General features: G+C 50.2%; 2 gene segments (V, D, J or C); both read left to right on the top strand.

Moving 5' to 3' along the window:
- The first annotated feature begins 218 nt into the window (after nt 1-218).
- On the top strand, nt 219-17,673 carry LOC106001548. The segment is given in 4 exon segments: nt 219-300; nt 6,708-6,730; nt 14,125-14,469; nt 17,611-17,673. Coding segments are annotated over 4 exon segments (477 nt in total).
- Nucleotides 17,674-19,310: 1,637 nt separating this feature from the next.
- On the top strand, nt 19,311-19,964 carry LOC106001552. The segment is given in 2 exon segments: nt 19,311-19,377; nt 19,482-19,964. Coding segments are annotated over 2 exon segments (441 nt in total).
- The last annotated feature ends 2,050 nt before the right edge of the window (nt 19,965-22,014 follow it).

Here is a 22,014-nt window from a genome sequence, read left to right as displayed (position 1 = left end):
AAGAAGTTCATATGCAATCTGGTTTTCTTGGAGCCAATTGATTAGAGATATTTCACAGTTTATCCACTCATCTAACAAACTCTGTCTTCCACCTGCATCTCCTCTGTGCACTGCCCTCCTGAGACTTCTGCCCCAGAGCTGCTTTATAGCAGAGGACATGCAAATAGGACATCCCTCTGCCCATGAAAACCAGCCTATCCCTGACCTGAGCTCTGTGAGCTGATTCCACCAGTGACTGAGCACAGACCAGCACCATGGAGCTGGGGCTGCGCTGGGTTCTCCTTGTTGCTCTGTTGAAAGGTGATTTATGGGGAGCAAGGGTCACTGAGTGTGCAAATGGACACTAGTGGGAGGAACTGTGGATGTATGTGACCATTGCTGACCAGGATTCTCTGTGTTTGCAGGTGTGCAGTGTGAGGTGCAGCTGGTGGAGTCTGGGGGAGGCTTGGTGCAGCTTGGGGGGTCCCTGAGACTCTCCTGTGTAGCCTCCGGATTTGACTTCAGTAGCTATACCATGCACTGGCTCCGCCAGGCTCCAGGGAAGAGGCCTGAGTGGCTCTCATACATCTATGGTAGTAGTAGCACAAACTACACAGACTCCGTGAAGGGCCGCTTCACCACCTCCAGAGACAACAGCAAGAGCACACTTTACCTGCAGATGAACAGCCTGAGAGTGGAGGACACAGCCCTCTATTACTGTGCTAGAGACCCAGTGCAGGAAATCCAGTGTGGGCCAGACACAAATCTCCCTGCAGGGCGCTCAGCACCAGCAGGGGGCGCTCGGCACTGCTTGGAGCAGGGGCAGCTCAGGAGCAGCTGCACACAGAGCCCAGGGCTGCTCTCCTGCTGTCTGCTCTGCCTCTGTGTCCACAGTGTGACAGCATCTCTCCTCAGTTTATTGCCACGGACTGGCTCTGTCAGGACGACTGAGGATACCTAGTGGATGATCTGGAATAGGTGGGGAGATGGCAAAGAGACAACCCACACATAAGAGGAGTGGATGCTGAGTGCGATTTAATGCAGAGGATAACAAACTTTTATAGCAAAAAGTCTCCATAAGAAAGGGCAAAAGGTTACACCATCTTGCTGCAGGGCTTCATCCTTGGGTGGTCACCAGCTGGTCAGCTGATAGGCACTTGTTTTCGGCTTATCTCTATTTCTAAGAAATACAATGGGTTTTTTTGTTTATCACCAATTAACCATTACCTTTTTTTATAGAGGCCTTAACTGTCCCATTAAGATCTTTCCTGTTCCTTCTTTAATATTAGGTGACACAGAGGCCTAGATCTAGCAAGTCTCTTATTAAATGAAAGAGTAATAGGAAGTTCTTTCTCCTAAGTAGTTATCTCAGCAATTGCCATACATTCTTTCTGTTCTAGCCGGGTCTACAGCTTCTTGTAAATCTCTTACAAACAATTCCTTCTGCTGAAGTGACATCGTGAAACCCCCAATACTTTTATATTTACTTATGACTTGTCTGCTAGCCTCCATAAGAGGGGCTTCCAGGGTAGCACTGAAAGACCCCCTCCCTAACCAAGCAGGCCCTGAGCCTCCTTTTTTTTAGGGGAACAGAGTTTTGTATCTAACCAAGCTATTTCTGCTAAGAAAATTATATTACCCCACACTCCCCCTTTGATAACTAACCTCACCAGTTAATCAATAAGCCCACACCCTACTAACTAATCCCACCCCGCAGTCAGCCCCCTGGTGTGAGTGAACGACAGGCATTGACTCGGACAAAGGTCAACTTGGACAAAGGTCAACAGGCGCTGACTCGGACAAAGGTCACTTCCTCAGACCAAGGGCCGGAGACAGGGACTCCCTCGAACAGTGATTGGCTAAAACATGATTTGTTTTAAAAGGATTGGCTGCCTGCGTGCAGACCAGGTTGTAACACTTTAAATTTACTGGCTGAAAAAAGCGTGGGCACTCCTGTAACGGACAGAGGGGTCCCATAAAAGGACCATCCCCGGGACTGCTCGGGGTTCCCAGACACTGACCCGAACCTTGCGGATCTCGAGGTCACGTGCACCTGGGAACCTGGGCATGCCCAAATAAAATCCTCTTGCCTTTTGCATCTGGTGTCGTCTGACTGGTGCTTGGGGCAGGAAGGTCCGGATTTGGGGGACACCCGAAGTCGGGGGTCTGACACCCGAAGTCGGGGGTCTTTCAGCACTTAACTCTGGTGAGTTAGTCATATTTTTAAGACACTCATCAGATATTGGAGTTGTCAACACTCATAAGAAAGAGCTTTGAATAAAGGAACATTGAGCATGAGTAAGTACAATGAGCAGCAGAAACAGTAAAAGATTAATAGTCGCTCTTATACAGTGAAGAAAAGAAAAACAAAAACAGAAACACATCTTTCCCAGGGGTTTGCCAGCCTTTCCAGGAGGTAGGCCTCTTTGAAGCCCCATTCTCTGAGGTAGACTTCCGTGAAGTCCCATTCTCAGAGATAGGTCTCTGTGAAGCCCCATTCTCTGAGGTAGACTTCGGTGAAGTCCCATTCTCAAAGATAGGTCTCTGTGAAGCCTCATTCTCAGGTCTGAAAGCTGGTTTCCCATGCTAAGCAGACTCCACTAGAGTAGGCTTGGCACTTTATGACCTGCATTCCTCTGTGATGGTCCAGTCCTCTGCTGGGACTGATAAGAATGAACAGAGTATCACGGTGGAAGCAAAAATGGCTCTGCAGTGGTGACCAGAAGAAACTCAGGGAACCTGGTGACTCCATGAGATTCAGGACAAAGATTCCAGGATTCACAGAGTCAGAATTTGTTCTGTGAACAAGAGGGAAACTGCCTGGCATGGTGACTGGTGTCTGTAATCCTAGAGACCTGGGAGGAGGAGAGCAAAATGAGTATTTGTGGAGGCCAAATGGGCAAAACCTTAATGACAACACATGTCATCAATAAGTTGCATGTGGCAGCTGTTTCCTGTGATTCCAGCTACGCAGGACACAAGTGTGGAATCACTGTCTGGAACCTGCCCCAGGCAAAACCACAGCACAGAAAATAAATCACATCAGAAAAGCTGCAGAAAGGGCTGAAATGCATGTGTGTGCCTAAAATAGTAGCCCTGAGTTCAAAACTGTACATAGAGCGACAGAGAGACAGAGAGAGACAGAGAGACAGAGAAAGACAGAGACAGAGAGACAAAGAGAGAGAAAGGGAGAGGGAGGGAGGGAGAGAGAGAGAGAGAAAGAGCGCACAGCCCATTGACCCATAACTCTTAAGAGGCCTCAAATGCTGCCCTCTTCCCTCCACCTGTAGCACTGCTCAGGGGTTCAGAACTGACCTAAGAGAATTGCTCTATTAATTCACTTTCTTCCTCAGTGATTCTCATACTCTCATTCTGCTTTTCTCTTTGTCCAGCCACCAAATGTACTTGGGGACCCAAGTAATAAAACACAGGGTTCAGCCATACCACTGCCCATGGAACCCTGGGAAAGATTGGTGGACTCCTCAGTGTTCCCTGACCAGGCCCTCTTGCTGTCCTCCATGGGGACCTGGAAGTGGACACGAGGAGTCTGGGTTGGACTGGACAGACAACAGGCCACATGCATGTAGAATGACCTTGCTGGGTCCCGTCTGTCCTGGGGTTTCCTCCATCATGATGGCTCTGGAGTCCTGTGGATGTCCTGTCTGGGATGGAGGCCAGGTCCCTGTGGCTCCGTCATGAGCACTGTCACTGTGCACGCGCATCCTGGGCACGTGGGCTGGGCCCAGGTGATCTCACAGCAATCTGACTGAGCTCCCTGCATCCCGGACACCCCCCACCTGCTCAAACAGGTCCTTGTTTATTTCTCCATTACATCCTGATCAGAAAAGAGCAAGCTTCATTTCCTGAACAAGAACATGTGTGTGAACTCTACAGGCTTTAGGAAGAAGACTTCTAAGTTCAGAGGTTTCCCCTGGACAGTTTTTGTGGATGAGGAGACAAATCATTCATTTCACCAGAAGACATCCATTACTCTGTCCATGTGGAGACTGTGGTGTCTTGGGTCCTCATTTGGATGTGAAAACTCCTCATCAGGAAGAGCTGGTATCTCGTAGCACAACACTAATCATTGTAAAAAGATGAAGAAAGGAAAGATTTCACCAAAACAAAATCATCAATACTTTAGAGCATGTGTCTACTTAGACTATTAGTCATTTAACAATGTATATCTGTATTGAATAATAACCATTACCTGTTAACGTATGTCCTTTATAATAATAACTCAATTAATTAATTGGTAAGCAAATGCATTGGCCCTGCCTCTGCTCTTCCTGCCCCAGCTCTCCTCTGTGTCTGCCCTACTTCTGCTCATCCCCTGACAGCCTCCCAGGGACTTCTCCATGTCTGTGTCTGTAGTCATCCTTGACTGTCTGCATCAGATGTTCTGCTTTCCACTGTGAGGTTTACTTAAACATAAGGAGACTTCACTTCAACAAAGCACAGAGAATAACACATTGGGGAAACTGACTTTGCCATGATCTCCAAGATCAGATCTGAGGAAGGCTCGAGATGAAAAACACAAATCCACCCAAGCCTAATGGAAAATGCTGCCAACAAATCTCCCAGAAACATTGAGACATAATGAAACATATATACAGATATACAGAATTTAAGACTATTAGGAAACACATTTACTATCATGTCAAATATAAACTGTACATCAATGTATTACTAGATTTTAGGCAACTAGCAGCAGCTTAGGTTAGCTACCATCATCTACATGAACATGCCAAGGTGTGTGATACTATGATATTACAACAATCACAAGGTCACTAATAATAGGAATGTTTTATCTGCACCATAATCCTGTGGGACAACTTTATATATCCTGATCATCACTGCCCAAACATTGTTGTGAGCTGAGCTGCTCATAGCTACGTGTTCTGAACGGGAAGTTGGCAAGATGCATGGCAAAGGCCATTCTGATGTTTCTCAGATAGAACTTAGGGATAGGGCAGTGGAGCATGGAGCACAGGACATCCTAGGGAGAATGTGGCAGAGGAGGGCTGAGATTAAAGTAAATGTCCAACAAGAGAAGAACAGATAAAGGAAATTGGAAAGGTGTGGACAATGGAATAGAACTAACCCACAGACTGGGAGAGAGACTGTCATTTGTGATAGATCTAAAGAGAGTTAGATTAAAGGAAATAAACCAACCATAGAAACACCAGTATCATGTTATGTCTTATTTCCAATAACTAATATATGTCTAAGACAAACAGAATCTATCAGACAAGTTGATGTTAGGCGAAGTAAATCCCAAGATAAAGATTCAAATGATTTTTCTTTCTTTTGTTTCTAACATATTTGTAAGATGATTTTTTGTTGCTTTGTATGGCCCTCCCCCACAGTATAACCCCTGCTTTCACTGTAATTGATGTTGGTATAATTTGTGGAGGGGAAGGGAAAAAATTGTTTAAATAGGGATACAGGTGGACACATTGCAACAATGAGATGTACAAGTCGTTATGTCGAAAAACAAACTTTTCAACTTTTGCTGGGTGTGGGGTGCTGTGGGGGAGGAGCAAGGGGAGGGGATGTGGGAGGGGGAGAATGGAAGGGATAGGAAGTGGAAACAAAGGAGGTGTCAACAATACTTGATAAGAAACGTACTCATGATCTTGATCATGTAATTGTAAACATTCTCTATGGTATTTCAACAATAAAAAAATTGCAAGCAAATAAGGAATCCCATGGTTTTTAAAACAATTTGAAGAACAAACAAATACTTTATCCATAGTTACCAAATCAGTGTTTACCTATTAGCACTGTATGTTACATGTAGTGACTCATTGTGGTTATCACAATATACAATACATGGCATACTGTCAGAAATGCAGAGTGCATAGGAACCACAAAAACAAACAAGAAAGCCAGACTGTGAAACTGATACACCAGAACCCACTGTCAAGCATATGCGTGAAACCTGACCATCTTGGTTTGTGGTCAGAATGAAGAAAAGTGCAGCAAAGCCACAACTGGTCTTGGCTCAGGAAGGAGGCTCTGCAGAGCTCACAGATGAGCACCATTCTCCTGGAAAACACCAGGAACTGTGGGCCCTCCTTGGCTGTGCAGGCCCAGACCAGGCATGGAGCTCATAGCACGTGAGACACTGCCAGGGTGGAAACGCACTCACCATTGTTTTACACTCTTGCGTGTGCACAAGGAAGTCAGGCGTGTTGCACTTTGTGGTATGTGTGTGATCAGAAATGCTGACAGAATGATCACCAGGCACAATGGCAGAGTAAGAGGACATGTGTGTCCCTCTGCACCCCAGACAGCTCTCAATGTTCTCACACACTGCCTCAGGCTCCTAAGGAGCTGTAGGTACAGTGTGAACCACAGTGCATGGTCAGTGCTTCATGATTTCTCCAAGGTGACCATTGTCACCAAACTCCTCCAGCATAGTCACTTCTGCTCTGGGAGCCCAATCTCTAGACTTCCCCCCAGAGCTGCAGAGGACATGCAAATAGCACCTTCCTCTGCCCATGAAAACCAGCCCATGCCTGACCTGAGCTCTGTGAGCTGATTCCACCAGTGACTGAGCACAGACCACCACCATGGAGCTGGGGCTGCTCTGGGTTCTCCTTGTTGCTCTGTTGAAAGGTGATTCATGGGGAGCAAGGGAGACTGAGTGTGCAAATGGACATGAGTGGGAGGGACAGTGGATGTGTGTGACCATTGCTAACCAGGATTCTCTGTGTTTGCAGGTGTGCAGTGTGAGGTGCAGCTGGTAGAGTCTAGGGGAAGCTTGGTGCAGCCTGGGCGGGGCCCTGAGACTCTCCTGTGTAGCCTCCGGATTCGACTTCAGTAGCTATGGCATGAACTGGGTCCGCCAGGCTCCAGGGAAGGGCCTGGAGTGGCTCTCATATATCTATGTTAGTAGTAGCACCAACTACACAGACTCTGTGAAGGGCCGCTTCTCGACCTCCAGAGACAACAGCAAGAGCACAATTTACCTGCAGATGAACAGCCTGAGAGTGGAGGACAGGGCCGTCTATTACTGTGCTAGAGACACAGTGCAGGAAATCCAGTGTGGGCCAGACACAAATCTCCCTGCAGGGCGCTCAGCACCAGCAGGGGGCGCTCGGCACTGCTTGGAGCCCGGTCAGCTCAGGAGCAGCTGCACACAGAGCCCAGGGCTGCTCTCCTGCTGTCTGCCCTGCCTCTGTGTCCACAGTGTGACAGCATCTCTCCTGAGTTCATGACCCGCACTCCTCTGTGATGTCTCCAGTCCTCTGCTGGGACTGTTAAGAATGAACAGAGTATCATGGTGGAAGCAAAAATGCCTCTGCACTGGTGACCAGTATTTGATCCTGAAGAAGCTCAGGGACCCTGGTGACCCCATGAGACTCAGGCCAAAGATCCCAGGATTCACAGAGTTGGAATTTGTTCTGTTAACAACAGGGAAACCGCCTGTCATGGTGACTGGTGTCTGTAATCCTAGAGACCTGGGAGGAGGAGATTAAAATCAGTATTTGTGGAGGCCAAATGGGCAAAACCTTAATGAGAACCCATCACATCAATAAGTTACATGTGTCAGCTGTTTCCTGTGATTCCAGCTACACATGAGGCAAGTGTGAAATCACTGTCTGGAACCTGCCCCAGGCAAAACCACAGCACACGACCAGAAAATAAATAACATCAGAAAAGCTGCAGAAAGGGCTGAAATGCATGTGTGTGCCTAAAATAGTAGCCCTGAGTTCAAAACAGTACAGAAAAAGACAGAGAGACCCAGAGACACAGAGACAGAAAGAGAGAAAGGGAGAGGGAGAGAGAGAGACAGAGACAGAGACAGAGAGAGACAGAAAGAGAGAGAGGGAGAGAAGGGAGAGAGAGAGAAAGAGCACACAGCCCATTGACCCATGACTCTTAAGAGGCCTCAAATGCTGCCCTCTTTCCTTCGCCTGTAGCACTGCTCAGGGGTTCAGAACTGACCTAACAGAATTGCTCCATTCATTCACTTTCTTCCTCAGTGACTCTCATACTCTCATTCTGCTTTTCTCTTTGTCCAGCCACCAAATGTACTTGGGGACCCAAGTCATAAAAGACAGGGGTTGGCCATACCCCTGGAGCTCAGCCCATGGCACCCTGGAAACGTGGTGGACTCCTCAGTCTCCCCTGACCAGGGCCTCTTGCTGTCCTCCAGGGGACATGGAAGTGGACATGAGAAGTCTGGGTTGGACTGGACAGACAGCAGGCCACTTGCATGTAGACTGCCCTTGCTGGGCCCCGTCTGTCCAGGGGTTTCCTCCATCATGATGGCTCTGGAGTCCTGTGGATGTCCCGTCTGGGATGGAGGCCGGGTCCCTGTGGCTCTGTCATGAGCACTGTCACTGTGCACGCGCATCCTGGGCACGAGGGGCTGGGCCAGGTGATCTCACAGCAATCTGACTGAGCTCCCTGCATCCCGGACGCCCCCACCTGCTCAAACAGGTCCTTGTTTATTTCTACAATACAATCTGATCAGAGAAGAGCAAGCTTCACTTCCTGAACAAGAACGTGTGTGTGAACTCTACAGGCTTTAGGAAGAAGACTTCTGAGTTCGGAGGGTTTCCCCTGGACAGTTTTTGTGGGAGAGGAGACAAATCATTCATCTCACCAGGAGACATCCATTACTCTGTCCATGTGGAGACTGTGGTGTCTTGGGTCCTCATTTGGATGTGAAAACTCCTCGTCAGGAGGAGCTGCTATCTCATAGCACAACACTAATCATTGTAAAAAGATGAAGAAAGGAAAGATTTCACCAAAACAAAATCATCAATACTTTAGAGCATGTGTCTACTTAGACTATTAGTCATTTAACAATGTATATCTGTATTGAATAATAACCATTACCTGTTAACGTATGTCCTTTATAATAATAACTCAATTAATTAATTGGTAAGCAAATGCATTGGCCCTGCCTCTGCTCTTCCTGCCCCAGCTCTCCTCTGTGTCTGCCCTACTTCTGCTCATCCCCTGACAGCCTCCCAGGGACTTCTCCATGTCTGTGTCTGTAGTCATCCTTGACTGTCTGCATCAGATGTTCTGCTTTCCACTGTGAGGTTTCAACAAAGCACAGAGAATAACACATTGGGGAAACTGACTTTGCTGTGATCTCCAAGATCAGATCTGAGGAATGCTAGAGATGAAAACACAAATCCACCCAAGCCTAATGGAAAACATTGCCAACAAATCTCCCAGAAACATTGAGACATAATGAAACATATATACAGACATACAGAATTCAAGAATATTAGGAAACACATTTACTATCATATCAAATGTAAACTGTACATCAATGTATTGCTAGATTTTAGGCAACTAGCAGCAGCTTAGTCTAGCTACCATCATCTCCATGAACATGCCAAGGTGTGTGATGCTATGATATTACAACAATCCCACTAAATAATAAGAATGTTTTATCTGCACCATAATTCTGTGGGACACCTTTTATATATCCTGATCATCACTGTCCAAAATATTGTTGTGAGCTGAGCTGCTCAGAGCTATGTGTTCTGAATGGGAAGTTGGCAAGATGCATGGCAAGGGTCATTCTGATGCTGCTCATTTAGAAATTAGGGAGCAGAGAGCAGAGGACATACTAGGGAGAACCTGGCAGAAGTGGCTGAAGCACGTTCACATCTTGGATGGCTGTAGAAGTCCACCTAGGGTAGGCCAGCAAGCTTATGGGAGTGTGAATATCTCAGCAGAGTCAAGCATTCAGGATTGCTTTCTTTACTTGTAATAAAATGTGAGAAGAGGACAAAGAATAATGTAAAGTCAGAAACAATCAATGGGTAATGAACAGAGAGTTCTATTAGGAGGTGCCACAGTACAGCAATGGCCAAGGTACAAATCCTAAGATTTGCTGTGGACAGAGAGAGGCCGGGGCTGCTGACCAGAAAAACAGAAATGAGAACCAGGGACATTTCAGAGGCAGCCACCCCCAACTTAGACCCACATTGCAGCACCTTCTGTGTTCTGCTGAGATTTTAACATAAGACACACACACATTTTAAATGTCACCCTCAGGGACTGAAATGACTGCAGGGACATCAGGGCCTCTGGTCCTGAGCGAGGCTCTGTCCTGTTCAACCCCAGGCCCAGGGCCTGTACCTCTCCCACCAGACCACATTCTGAACGTTCACCTCCTCTCTGTGCTGATGTGCTGGGGACCAAGATCTGACTTTCCACTTGGACCTCCAAGTTATGGAACCCAGAAGCACAACCCTCCTGACACTTTTGACTCAAGTTTGAGTAAGAAGCCATACTTGTCAGTAGCATTATGGAAAGTGTGCCATATGAATGCCTCTGTACACACATGCTCAGACACATGAACACACATCAATAACAGGTCAGGTCTCCCATTCACATTCATGTGCACATACATCAACAACTTCCAGGTCTCCAATGAAGACACAGGGAAATCAAGGCTTTCTATGCAGAATATAGAGCCCATGGAATAGCCAATTGATAATTTAGATTTTATATCAGAATCAATTAAATGTGTAAGTTGAAATTCATCAAATTTCTGCACAAGTGAAAAATAAATAAATGACATTCTGTGAAGAGGAAGAAATGTCAAATCAGACACCCAACAGTATTTGTGCATCCAGACTGTGAGAGGAATCCTAAACACAACTGTTGGAAAACCCATTGATGAGCTGGCAAAGACCTGTACAGATATTGTGTAGTTGTGCCTAGGCTAATGCATGTCAAGTGCACACTTGGTGACTGTGAGGTTCATGTAGGCATGTATCCTCAGTGAGGTTGTTGGTAGTAAGCAGTCGATGAGATGAGAGGAAGTGACAGACATGCAGATGATGACAGAGGACATGCAGGCTTGTCAGCAGTGTCCCCATGAGCCTGGCTCTCTGAGTCTTCTTTCAGCAGCTCCTGCAGTGCATCACGTCTCTCCTGCTCTCACTAGAGGACCGTGACCCACTCAGCTCAAGAATGGAGCAGAGGACACTGACCTCAGCAATGAGGGAGAGGAAGGACAGATGACGTCGCAGACATGAGATCTTCTCCCCAGAGCACACTGCTGTGTGGAACCTGTGTGTACTTTCCCGTCTGTGCAGGGAGGTGACTGTACTATTCAGATCAACGTGGGATGACTACGTGGATAACCAGCAGGTGGAAGCAATGGGTGCCGTGTGTTCTGGGAGGCCATCTTTGTAGCAATGCCCCTCAGGACTCTCACATCTGCCTCAGCACTGCCCTCCCTGACACCTCCACCCCGGCTCTCACTATGTAGCAATGCACCTCAGGACTCTCACATCTGCCCAAAAAAGCTGCAGAAAAGGCTAGAGGTCGGAGGGGGGGGGCTAAATTGTAAGTCCTGACTTCAGAACAGTACACAAAAGGAGAGAAAAAGAGACAGACAGAGAATGTGCACACAGCCCATTGACCCATGACTCTTAACAGACCTCAAATGCTGCCCTCCTCCCTCCACCTGTAGCACTGCTCAGGGGTTCAGAACTGACCTAACAAAATTGCTCCATTCATTCACTTTCTGACTCAGTGATTCTTGGTATCACAGACTCATTTTCTCTTTGTCCAAACACCAAATGTACTTCGGGGGTCAGCCATACCCCTGGAGATCAGCCTATTGCTGAGCTGGGAAACGTGGTTGACTCCTCAGTCTCCCCTGACCAGGCCCTCTTGCTGTCCTCCATGGGGACATGAAAGTGGACACAAGGAGTCTGGGTTGGACTGGACAGACAACAGGCCATGTGCATGTAGACTGACCTTGCTGGGCCCCATCTGTCCTGGGGTTTCCTCCATCACGATGGCTCTGGAGTCCTGTGGATGTCCCGTCTGGGATGGAGGCCGGGACCCTGTGGCTCCGTCATGAGCACTGTCACTATGCACACGCATCCTGGGCACGAGGGGCTCGGACCAGGTGATCTCACAGCAATCTGACTGAGCTCCCTGTATCCCGGACACCCCCACCTGCTCAAACAAGTCCTTGTTTATTTCTCCATTACACCCTGATCAGAAAAAAGCGAGCTTCACTTCCTGAACAAGAACCTGTGTGTGAACTCTACAGGCATGAGGAAGAAGACTTCCAAGTATTGCGTTTTTCCCTGGACAGTTTTTGTGGATGAGGAGACAAATCATTCATCTCACCAGGAGACATCCATTACTCTGTCCATGTGGAGACTGTGGTGTCTTGGGTCCTCATTTGGATTTGAAAACTCATCAGGAGGAGCTCGTATCTCGGAGCTCAACACTAATCATTGTAAAAAGGTGAAGAAAGGAAAGATTTCACCAAAAAAATCAATATTTTAGAACATGTGTCTAATTAGACTATTTGTCATTTAACAATGTATGTACATATTGAATAATAACGAGTACCTGTTAACATATATCCTTTATAATAATAAAAAAAATTAATTGGTAAACAAATGCATTGGCCCTGCCTCTGCTCTTCCTGCCCCAGCTCTCCTCTGTGTCTGCCCTACTTCTGCTCATCCCCTGACAGCCTCCCAGGGACTTCTCCATGTCTGTGTCTGTAGTCATCCTTGACTGTCTGCATCAGATGTTCTGCTTTCCAGTGTGAGGTTTACTTAAACATAGTGAGACTTCACTTTAACAAAGCACAGAGAATAACACATTGGGGAAACTGACTTTGCCATGATCTCCAAGATCAGATCTGAGGAAGGCTAGAGATGAACAACACAAATCTACCCAAGAATAATGGAAAATGCTGCCAACAAATCTCCCAGAAACATTGAGACATAATGCAACATAAAGTGTTTCATGATATACAGAATTCAAAACTATTAGGAAACACATTGACTATCATATCAAATGTAAACTGTACATCAATGTATTGCTAGATTTTAGGCAACTAGCAACAGCTTAGGCTAGCTACCATCATCCACATGAACATGCCAAGCTTTGTGATGCTATGATATTACAACAATCACAAGGTCACTAAAAATAGGAATGTTTTATCTACACCATAATTCTGTGGGACAACTTTATATATCTTGATCATCACTGCCTAAACACTGTTGTGAGCTGAGCCGCTCATAGCTACGTGTTCAGAACGGGAAGTTGGCAAGATGCATGGCAAAGGCCATTCTGATGTTTCTCAGATAGAACTTAGAGATAGGGCAGTGGAGCATGGAGCACAGGACATCCCAGGGAGAACATGGCAGAGGAAGGCTGAGATTAAAGTAAAGGTCTAACAAAAGAAGAACAGATAAAGGAAATGGGAAAGCTGTGGACAGTAGAATAGATCTAACCCACAGACCGGGAGAGAGACCGTCATTTGTGATAGATTTAAAGAGAGTTAAAGGAAATAAACCAACCATAGAAACAACAGTATCACATTATGTCTTATTACCAGTAACTAGTGTATGTCTGAGACAAACAGAAACTATCAGAGAAATTGATGTTACGTGAAATGAACCCCAAGATAAGGATTCAACTGTTTTTTCTTTCTTTTGATTGTTTCTAACGTATTTATAAGATGATTTCTTGCTTGCTTTGTATGTCCCTCCCCCACAGTATAACCCCTGCTTTCACTGTATTTGATGTTGGTATAATGTGTGGAGGGGAAGGGAAAAAATCATTTAAATAGGGATCCAGGTGGACACGTTGCAACAATGAGCTGTACAAGAACAATGGCAGAGTGAGAGGATGTGTGTGTCTCTCTGCACCCCAGACAGCACTCAATGTTCTCACATTCTTCCTCAGGCTCCCAAGGAGCTGCAGGTACAGTGTGAACCACAGCACGAGGTCAGTGTGTCATGATGTCTCCAAGGTGACCATTGTCACCAAACTCCTCCAGCACAGTCACCTCTGCTCTGGGAGCCCAATCTGTAGACTTCCCCCCAGAGCTGCTTTATAGCAGAGGACATGCAAATAGCACCTTCCTCTGCCCATGAAAACCAGCCCATCCCTGACCTGAGCTCTGTGAGCTAATTCCTCTAGTGACTGAGCACAGACCATCACCATGGAGCTGGGGCTGCGCTGGGTTCTCCTTGTTGCTCTGTTGAAAGGTGATTCATGGGGAGCAAGGGATACTGAGTGTGCAAATGGACATGAGTGGGCGGAACAATGGATGTGTGTGACCATTGCTGACCAGGATTCTCTGTGTTTGCAGGTGTGCAGTGTGAGGTGCAGCTGGTGGAGTCTGGGGGAGGCTTGGTGCAGCCTGGGGGGTCCCTGAGACTCTCCTGTGCAGCCTCTGGATTCACCTTCAGTAGCTATGGCATGAACTGGGTCCGCCAGGCTCCAGGGAAGGGGCTGGAGTGGCTCTCATACATCAGTGGTGATAGTAGTTACATAAAGTATGCAGACTCCGTGAAGGGCCGCTTCACCACCTCCAGAGACAACAGCAAGAGCACAGTTTACCTGCAGATGAACAGCCTGAGAGTGGAGGACATGGCCATCTATTACTGTGCTAGAGACACAGTGCAGGAAATCCAGTGTGGGCCAGACACAAACCTCCCTGCAGGGCGCTCAGCACCCGCAGGGGGCGCTGGGCACACACTGAGGTCATGGCAGTCAGCACCAGCAGGGGGCACTGGGCTCACACTGAGGTCATGGCAGTCACAGGAGCAGCTGTGGAGCTCAGGCCCTGACTCCTCTCTGTGCCTGGCCTCTCCACAGGACACAGCATCCCCCACAGAGCTGTCTAGGGTGTTAAGGGCTTCGTACATTGTTCTCCAATTCCACTGGTTTCTCTCCATCTGCAGAGATCCTGAGTGGAGTCTGTCTGGCCTTCCCTATGTTGTCCTTCCTCTTCCTAGAGGAAGAGCAGACACTCGCTGCTCACTTTTTTTTTTTTTTTTTGGTAGGACCTTGGGCTGGAACTCTGGGCCTGGGTGCTGTGCCTCAACTCTTCAGCACAAGGCAAGTGCTCTACTGCTTAAGTCACATCACCACTTCTGGTTTTCTTGTGGTTTATTCTCCAATAAAGTCCCTGAGAGTTTCAGGGACTTTCTTGCCCGGGCTGGCTTTGAACCACCATCCTCAAATCTCAGCCTCCTGAGTACATGGGTTTGCAGGCATTAGCAAGGGACACTGGGCTCATACTTACTTGTTTACACTCAGCCTCTTCCAGACCATGGAAATACTTCCTGTGAGTCACAGACATCTTCCTGACGCCTGGAATGCCAGGCAGGCCTTTGTTTCCTTGCTCGCCGTTCCTGGGTGTAGGACATCGGGATGCGGTGAGGATGTTGTGAGGATGCTGCATCCGAATTCGGAACACACTGTGTCTCCCCATCCCCGGCACTGAGGTTCTCTGTCCTCAGATGTCCTTTACCAGCAGCTGCAGGAGTCACACAGCCTGACCTGGCCAAGCCCGCACGCGGTCTCTGTCCCCTGCCTGCACCATGTAGGTAGCAGTGCCGTCATTACTGATAGAGCCGGGTCCCACAGCCCCAGAGAAGCTGCTGGGAGGGACAGGAGACATCTTCAACTGCAGCCGTCTCTCAGGAGTCGAGTCACAGTGTCTGAGGACACAGCCAAGAACCAGATGTCCATGAGCTGAGCACGGTGACCACCAGGACCCAGCCATGGATTACTGTGCAAGAGACACCGGGAGAGACATCAGTGTGAGTCCTGACACAGACTGTCCACCAGACCCTGAGCCTGAGCTGCAGAGGTGCTCAGGGCCAGCAGCCCTGGATCTCACCCCAGAAGCTGGGTGGGAGCTGGGTGTCAGGTTCTGTGATGCTCCCTCCTCCCATTCCCGGGGTCCCTCTGGATACCTCCCCAGCACCCACAGTCCCTCTGGACATGCCTGCCTTCTTTTTTTCCTCTTACTCACGTGCTCACTGGGGCACTGTGGGAGGGAAGGACTTCCTCTGTGTGTGGATGAGATGGGATCAGCCATCAGCTTCCTGTGTAGCACAGTCACTTCCTGTGTCCTTCTTCCCTGATGCCCACACCTGTCTCAGGTGAGCGGCCTCCCTTCCTCTTCCCCTCAGGCCCCGTGCTGTCCACTCTGTGGTCACTCCTGCTTCACAGCGCATGGCAGCTGCTGATGGTCATTTCCACTCTGTCTACATCCTCAGGATGGAGGGGGATGGAGGACCACCTGAGCTCTCAGTCCCCAGCAGGGGGCAGAGGCAAGGGCAGAGAGGAAAGCCCTCCCACCCAGGGGTTTCCAGGGGTCTAACGGAGGCCCGACTGTCTCTCAGGGGGTGTTCCAACATGGTTGACAATGCAGACTCAACTGCACTAAAAATCCCTCGAACAAGAGTATCCTCAGCTAGGGACTGAAATGTGTTTACCTATGAGACCTATAAATGTAAGTGAAACAAAGAGACAATGTGATGTCCCAAGACTCCAGGCTTAAATGAGGAAGTGAGCCGCCGAGTGCAGCCCTCTCCTGTCATGGGGACCATCCACAGAGGCTGAGGAGCCTTCATCCTGCCCTCTGCAGCCACCACAGCTGCCTGGCTCACAGCACTGCCGACCTCGGCATCTCTTTCCACTGAGAGGTGGGCTTCAAACTGTAGACCTTTTTCTTCTTGGTTCTGTTTCTCTGTGTTTGAATGGTGCTGTTTACCCTTTCATGATTCCTGGACTCTTTCTGTCTTCCTATCTTCTGAGCACCATCTGTCATTTGGGACCCTGAGCCTTCTCACTGATGCAGGGAATTAGAAGAATGGAGGATGGTGCTAACCTCCTAGTTTGCTGTTTGTGGTACAGTGATTTGAACTGCATGCTTTCCACTTGCTAATCCAATGATCTGCTGCAGATTCACACCTGCAGCACTGTTCACCATTGTTTATTTTTGAGATAGTTTCTTTCTGCAGAGGCAGACATCTGGATGGTGATTCAGAAGAGAGTAGAAAGCAGGGTGGGTGCTTTCCATGATTCTCCTGGATTCTCCCCATGGAAGCTGAGCATTCTGTCTTAGGACAGTCTCACAGAAATGCTTTTAAATCCCAGGCTCAAGCCTGTAATCCTAGCTGCTCAGAAGGCTGAGATCTGAGGATCATGGTTCGAAACAGCCAGGGCAGAAAAACCTCATGAGACTCTTATCTCTAATTACCCACTCAGAAACCGCATGGCGCTGTCTCTCAAAGTGGTAGAGCATTAGCCTTGAGCAAAGGAACTCACAGACAGTGCCCACATTGTGAGTTCAACCCCCACCAACAACAAAGATATAAAAAGAAAGAAATCAGTTTGATCAACATGTGTCCATCAGTGTCACCCATTAAAACTTTCTCCCCATTCCCACACAATTATATTTCTTCCTAAAATTTGAACCTAAACATCATTTATGCTGAGTGGCCTACCACTAAGATATATTTGTATACTTTTAAATTGACACAATACATTTAGGAGAGATATCTTAATAATTTGATATGCTAAAGTAATGTGTAATGATAAAATTCAGGTAAATATCATAAGCTTCCCTTCAGTGTTAAATTAATGCAAGACAATTTAACAGCAACCAGTACAAGAAAAATGAAATTATACTCAGCAATGACACATGTTTGGTTATCTTATCTGCACATTTATGCAGGCTTCTGTGCAAATAGCAATAATTTGAGGCCAAGCACAGCAGCCTTGCTTCATCAGAAGACCTCCTGGGAAGGGCTGTAGAGCTCTGGCTGAGGGCCAGTGGCTGAAGCCTCTCTGTGGGTGCAGCAAGGAATTCCTGTGTGCTATGCACCCGGTGTGGAGCGGCTGCCTTATCTAATGCAGGACTGAGAGGCTTTCTTTCAGCAACCACAGTGCGGCTCTGACACAGGCCTGTAGTTGGGTTTTTGGGATCTTCCCCTGCAGGACCCTCAGCTGGATTATGGTGCTCATTGTCTGCCCTGGCAGGTCTGAGAGGCACAGTCTCCAGGGGAGCTGCCCACCAGGCCTCCAGCCTTCTGCCTTCTGCCTGGCGTCCCATCACTTCAGCTGTGCGCGCTTCCTGCCAGCAATTTGACCTTCCTTCTCAATCTTCTCATAACATATGTAAACACAAGGTCTATGGCAACCTGCTCTGTATACCACCACATCTCTAATGTTCCACAGATGTCCTCTCCACAGGACAATTCCTAGGCCTGAGGGACACAGATCAACACACTGGCTGGAGTCCAGGCCTTGAGGTCAGCTTCTCACAGCAGATCTGTCTCTACCTCCAAGTCCCTGAGGTGACAGCGAGGTCCTCAGCCGTGTGTCCCATGGCAGAGATGCCAGTCCCTCTGTGAGCACACCTGCTGTTACCTGCTGAGGGCTCAGCTCTCTTCCCCAGCAGGAGAGCTGCACACAGGTCAGAGCTCAGTGCCACAGTTTCTCCACCCTGACTGCTACTCTGCCATGTCCTGGGTCCCCAGGAACTCCCTGTTGCTTCTCCTTTCCTCTCTTCCTCAGAATCTGCTCAGCTTTGTGTCAGTGGATTCTTGTTGTTGGACAAAAGTGTTGTTCACCTTCAACTCACCATCTTGTCCAGCACTAGGAATCACTGTAACCAGTGACTTGAAAGACAGATGCAAGGAAACTGTCAAAGGGTTGATAAAACAATTTGAAGAAGTCAAGGCATTTGTCCATAATTACCAAATACCCATTTACCTATGAGCACATTTTTATGGATTGTGAATTATTGAGATTATTATTATTGACATTAACAACACACATGATGTTGTTACAAGTAAATGCACATAAACAGGATAAACAAACAAGAAAGCTAGACTATGACAACACCATAGTGCACTGTCAAGCATATGCCTAAATCCTGGCTCTCTTGGTTTGTGGTCAGATGAAGTAAAGTGCAGCAAAGCCCCACCTGATCTTCACTCAGGAAGGAGGCTCTGTGAGCTCACAGATGAGCACCATTCTCCTGGAACACAGCAGGGAACTGTGGGCCCTCCTTGGCTGTGCAGGCCCAGACCCGGCATGGAGCTCATACCATGGGAGATGCTGCCAGTGTGGAAACACATTCACTATTGTTTTACACTCTTGCATGTGCACTAGGAGGTCACAGGCGTGTTGTACTTTGTGTTTTGTGTGTGATCAGCAATGCTGACAGAATGATCACCAGGCACAAAGGCAGAGAGAGAGGACATGTGTGTCCCTCTGCACCCCAGACAGCTCTAACTGTTCTCACACTCTGCCTCAGGCTCCCAAGGAGCTGCAGGTACAGTGTGAACCACAGCACGGGGTCAGTGTGTCATGATGTCTCGAAGGTGACCATTGTCACCAAACTCCTCCAGCACAGTCACCTCTGCTCTGGGAGCCCAATCTCTAGACTTCCCCCCAGAACTGCTTTATAGCAGAGGACATGCAAATAGGACGTCCCTCTGCCCATGAAAACCAGCCCATCCTTGACCTGAGCTCTGTGAGCTGATTCCACCAGTGACTGAGCACAGACCAGCACCATGGAGCTGGGGCTGTGCTGGTTTCTCCTAGTTGCTCTGTTGAAAGGTGATGTATGAGGAGCAAGGGATACTGAGTGTGCAAATGAACATGAGTGGGAGGAACAGTGGATGTGTGTGACCACTGCTGACCAGGATTCTCTGTGTTTGCAGGTGTGCAGTGTGAGGTGCAGCTGGTAGAGTCTGAGGGAATCTTGGTGCAGCCTGGGGGGTCCTTGAGACTCTCCTGTGCAGCCTCCGAATTCACCTTCTGTACTTACTGTATGGGCTGGAGTCGCCAGGCTCCAGGGAAGGGACTGGAGTGGGTTGCACGAATGGATCCAGGGGGTGGTAGCACACGGTACCCAGACTCTGTGAAGGGCCGGTTCACCCTCTCCAGAGACAATAGTCAAAGCACGCTGTACCTGCAAATGAGCAGCCTGAGAACCGAGGACACGGCCCTGTATCACTGTGCAGGGCACAGTGAGAGGAGCCAGTGGGGCCCAGACACACAGGTGCAGCAGCCTAGGCCAGCAGGCGCTGAGCCGCGTCAGCTGCAGGTGTGGTGAGGAGGCGGCCCTGGGGTCTGGCCTCCACCCTCCCAGGGCTCCAGGACCCCAGCTGGTGTCTGCCCTGCGCTGCTGCACGGACACAGAGGCTGGGCTCCTTCCATCTGAACGCCAGGCAGGGCCTGACAGAGCAGCGAGGCCCAGGCTCCGGCTCAAGCAGAGCTGGCTCCGCACAGGCCAGGGCGGGTCTGGAGGGCTCAGGGCTCCGGGTGCGTGCTCTCCCGCAGGCTCAGCACAGAGACTCCGGGCTTCCTGCTGAGCACAGACTGGGCCCGGCTGTGGGAGCGGTGACCGCAGACTCCGGAGCCCGCGCTGACAGGACCGGCCTCCGTCCTCCCGCCCAGGCCGCGCTCACAGACCCGGGTGGGCCCCGTGCGCGCGCAGCAGGTCCAGGCTGACGTCACTCACCCGCGCTCCCCTCCCTTCAGGAGTGCGCAGCCGCACTGGGCTGCGCGTCTTCCCGTGGTCCCTGTGGCTGGTCGTCTGGAGGCGGTGGGCGGCCCCTGGCGGCGAGCATGGCCGGCGCGTCCTCCTGCTGGTCACAGGACGCGGCCGTGCATGGGAAGGACGGGGAGGACGGCGGACGGGCGATGGAGGCAAGCGCGCTGTCTGTCCGTCTGTCTTTGCGGAGCCGCACCTCGGGTTGCGGGGTGTGGAAGATGGCTGTGTTGTGTGGTCACCGCTCCGAGCCCGCGGCGGGCGTCTGTCCGCCTCCCTGGGCCGCGTCTCCAGGCCTCGCGGCGCTGCGGCTCCGGCCAGGCCACTCCGGACCCTGTCACGTGGTGTGGGCGGGTGCGCGCCTGCGCACTGGTCCCACGCAGGACTCCTGCGCATGCGCACACTGACCCGCGCTAGGTCTTACCACGATGTCGGCTCTGCGCAGACTCAACGGAGGCCGGTGTCCTCTGTGTCCGTCGAGGTCGAGGACACTAGGCCGTCTGCGCAGAGCCCAGCCCGGCCGCCGTCTGGACAGCCTGTGAGCCGCTCTGAAACCTGACCCACCTGGTAGTGCTGCGTCCTGAGCTCCTCTGAGCGTGCAGCCGCCGAGCTCACCATGGACCCCGAGTCAGAGCCATCGCCATGGCTGCTGTGTGTGGCGCACGAAGCCGAGCACGCGCAGGCGCACTGGACCCCGAGCCAGAGCCCCTCCCCTGGCTGCGGTTAGCCCTGCCAAGCAGAGCGGGATCTGCACGCACATGCGCATTGGCGTCTGATGAGCCAGGCCAGCGGAGCAGTTCGCGCTGAGGAGTTCCTGGCGGTCGGGAGGCGACGAGGTGCGGGACGCGGGTCCCATGGCAGCCGGCAGGAGAGCCGCTGCCTTCCTTCTCCGCGGTGGCCGGCACAGAGAAGGCGGGAGCTGCGCGGGGCTCACGGAGTGAGGGCTGCTCTGCGTGACGGGGCCGTGGATGTGCGGGCTGCGTGTGCACAGGAGTCGGCGCAGGCGCACTGCGCGGTGAGTCCGGGGCCGCGTTCTCCGGCGTGGGCCGTCATGGAGGGACCGCGGCGTCCGCACAGGAGGCCGCGCCGCGGGGAGACGCCTGGCCCAGGCTCGGCCTCCGCGCTGCGGGCCCTGCCGGCGCTGCGGGCCCGTGTCGGCCTCTGCGGACCACATCAGCGGTCTGGGGCCGGGCGCAGCCACAAGGCCCCGCGGCCCAGGGCCAGGGCGGAGCGGAGGCGGCCGAGGCCCAGCGCAGCAGCCTGCCCTGCAGCCAGAAGGCCCGGTCCGAGCCCAGCGGAGCGGGATGGGGAGGCCCGGGCCGCCACGGGGCCGCCAGGGCTTGAAGGACCCGGACGGTGAGAACAGGCTTCCGTCGGTGTGACACGGGAGGTGTCACAGCGGTGTGCGCACTCACACAGACGAGAGCGCGCGTTCCAGAGGGCTGCGCACCGTGCACCTCGACGGGCGTGTGTCCGTCCACTGTGTTTATACACAGTGCCTAGACATGCACACGGGCTCTGTGTCATGTGGGATCCAGATAATTCTGATTCAGGTTACACGTGTACCACCGGGATAGAAGGGGAAGGAAGCATAGATACATATATTCACAGTGTGCACACACATATATTCACAGTGTACACACATATATATTCACAGTGTACACACATATATTTACACTGTGCACACATATATATTCACA

The sequence above is a fragment of the Dipodomys ordii genome, unplaced genomic scaffold, assembly GCF_000151885.1.
Source record: "Dipodomys ordii isolate 6190 unplaced genomic scaffold, Dord_2.0 Scaffold314, whole genome shotgun sequence".
NCBI lineage: Eukaryota > Metazoa > Chordata > Mammalia > Rodentia > Heteromyidae > Dipodomys > Dipodomys ordii.
Note: the sequence above shows the minus strand (reverse complement) of the source record. Positions and strands in the feature narration are given on the sequence as shown.